The sequence below is a fragment of the Olea europaea genome, unplaced genomic scaffold (assembly GCF_002742605.1).
Source record: "Olea europaea var. sylvestris unplaced genomic scaffold, O_europaea_v1 scaffold30239, whole genome shotgun sequence".
NCBI classification, from domain to species: domain Eukaryota; kingdom Viridiplantae; phylum Streptophyta; class Magnoliopsida; order Lamiales; family Oleaceae; genus Olea; species Olea europaea.
In genome coordinates this window covers 128-1359 of record NW_019248913.1, presented here as the reverse complement: position 1 = coordinate 1359, position 1232 = coordinate 128, and the positions used below count along the sequence as shown (strand labels likewise).

Genomic DNA, 1232 nt, shown 5'->3' with positions numbered 1-1232 from the left:
GAAACTGGTAAAATTCCCAGTCACTTAATTTTCATCTGCTTAATTTCTTTTTTCTTAATTTTCCAATATTATCTAAAATCTCCGCTGTCTCTTCTCAGGATGCAACTGCAAACGATGTCCCAAGGGACACTTTTGAAGTTCAAGGATTCCCAACTCTGTACTTCAGATCTGCAAATGATAACTTGAAGCAGTATGAAGGGAACCGAACAAAGGAGGACATTATTGACTTTATTCAGAAAAGCCGGGATAAATCTCCTCTAGACGACTTGGCTGAACCAGAATCTACCAAACCTGAAACAGTAAATTCAAATTCAGCCAAGGATGAGCTATGAAGAGGTAACGTTTTATCATCATTTTATTTCTGATCCAATGCGTAAATTTGATAGCAACATGCTTCGTTTTCTCTATGCCAGGCTTTACTTCCAAGGAGGGCGTCAACGAGCTTTCTACAGTAGCTGATTAGATTTGGTTTTGTGCAATTAGCCATGAGATCCACATAGGTGTAATGGACCGTGTTTTATATCAGCAAATTTCATATCCCTTTCAAAATTTCAGTCATCCTTTTTAAGGAATTTCATCAGTTTATTTTACTATATATTACGTTGGATAACATGGATCTTGACAATATATTGGTGAACTGGAAACACCCAAAAAATCATCAACTGGCTTTAAGAGTTGTTTCACTGGCCGTGGCCGGTGAGTTGGTGGTGGTTCTGGCCTTCTGGGCATCACGCCTTTTACCCCATTCATGAATACTCAAGTGCAGCTCCACCGCTGCAATCAAGAAATGTACAGCCTGAACTTGAGTTAGAATTATAACTCGTTCGAACCTTAAATATTTCATCAGCAGCTCAGCTCTTTGCATAACTTCAACCAAACCGTCCTCCTTCGGAGCCATAGCCTCTTCCTCCCTCATCAACTTGGGACAGCTCCACAATGCCATAGTCTCTTGTAATTTTGCATGCTTCTCATTAATCACCTCCTTCTCCTCCGTTATAGTATTCTTCTGCAATTCATGCACTTGGTGTAGCTGAGTCCTCTCATCAACTCAGGAAGTCTGGCCTCAAGACTAGAATACACAGGTGAAATGTCATGCTTGGTGTTCTCAAATGAGTTACCTCAAGAGTTTAGAGGAATATGAATCTCTAAATTACACAATTGAATTTCAAGATTGATGTCATCGAATGAGTTACAGAATTTCAAAGTGTTTAAATATGTAAAATAATAATTAT

The 1232-nt window shown here is 38.9% G+C and overlaps 1 protein-coding gene and 1 long non-coding RNA gene across 2 annotated transcripts; one reads left to right on the top strand and one right to left on the bottom strand.

The window, feature by feature from the left end:
* The first annotated feature begins 115 nt into the window (after positions 1 to 115).
* LOC111384843 lies at positions 116 to 554 on the top strand. Its single transcript, XR_002700971.1, has 2 exons — positions 116 to 336; positions 414 to 554. It is a non-coding gene; the product is annotated as an uncharacterized LOC111384843 (long non-coding RNA).
* Positions 555 to 658: 104 nt separating this feature from the next.
* Positions 659 to 1006, bottom strand: LOC111384844 (protein DOG1-like 3; the record flags this gene model as incomplete). Its single annotated transcript, XM_023009173.1, has 1 exon — positions 659 to 1006. A coding segment is annotated over one exon (348 nt), but the record flags the coding sequence as incomplete, so codon positions are not given.
* Positions 1007 to 1232: the final 226 nt, after the last annotated feature.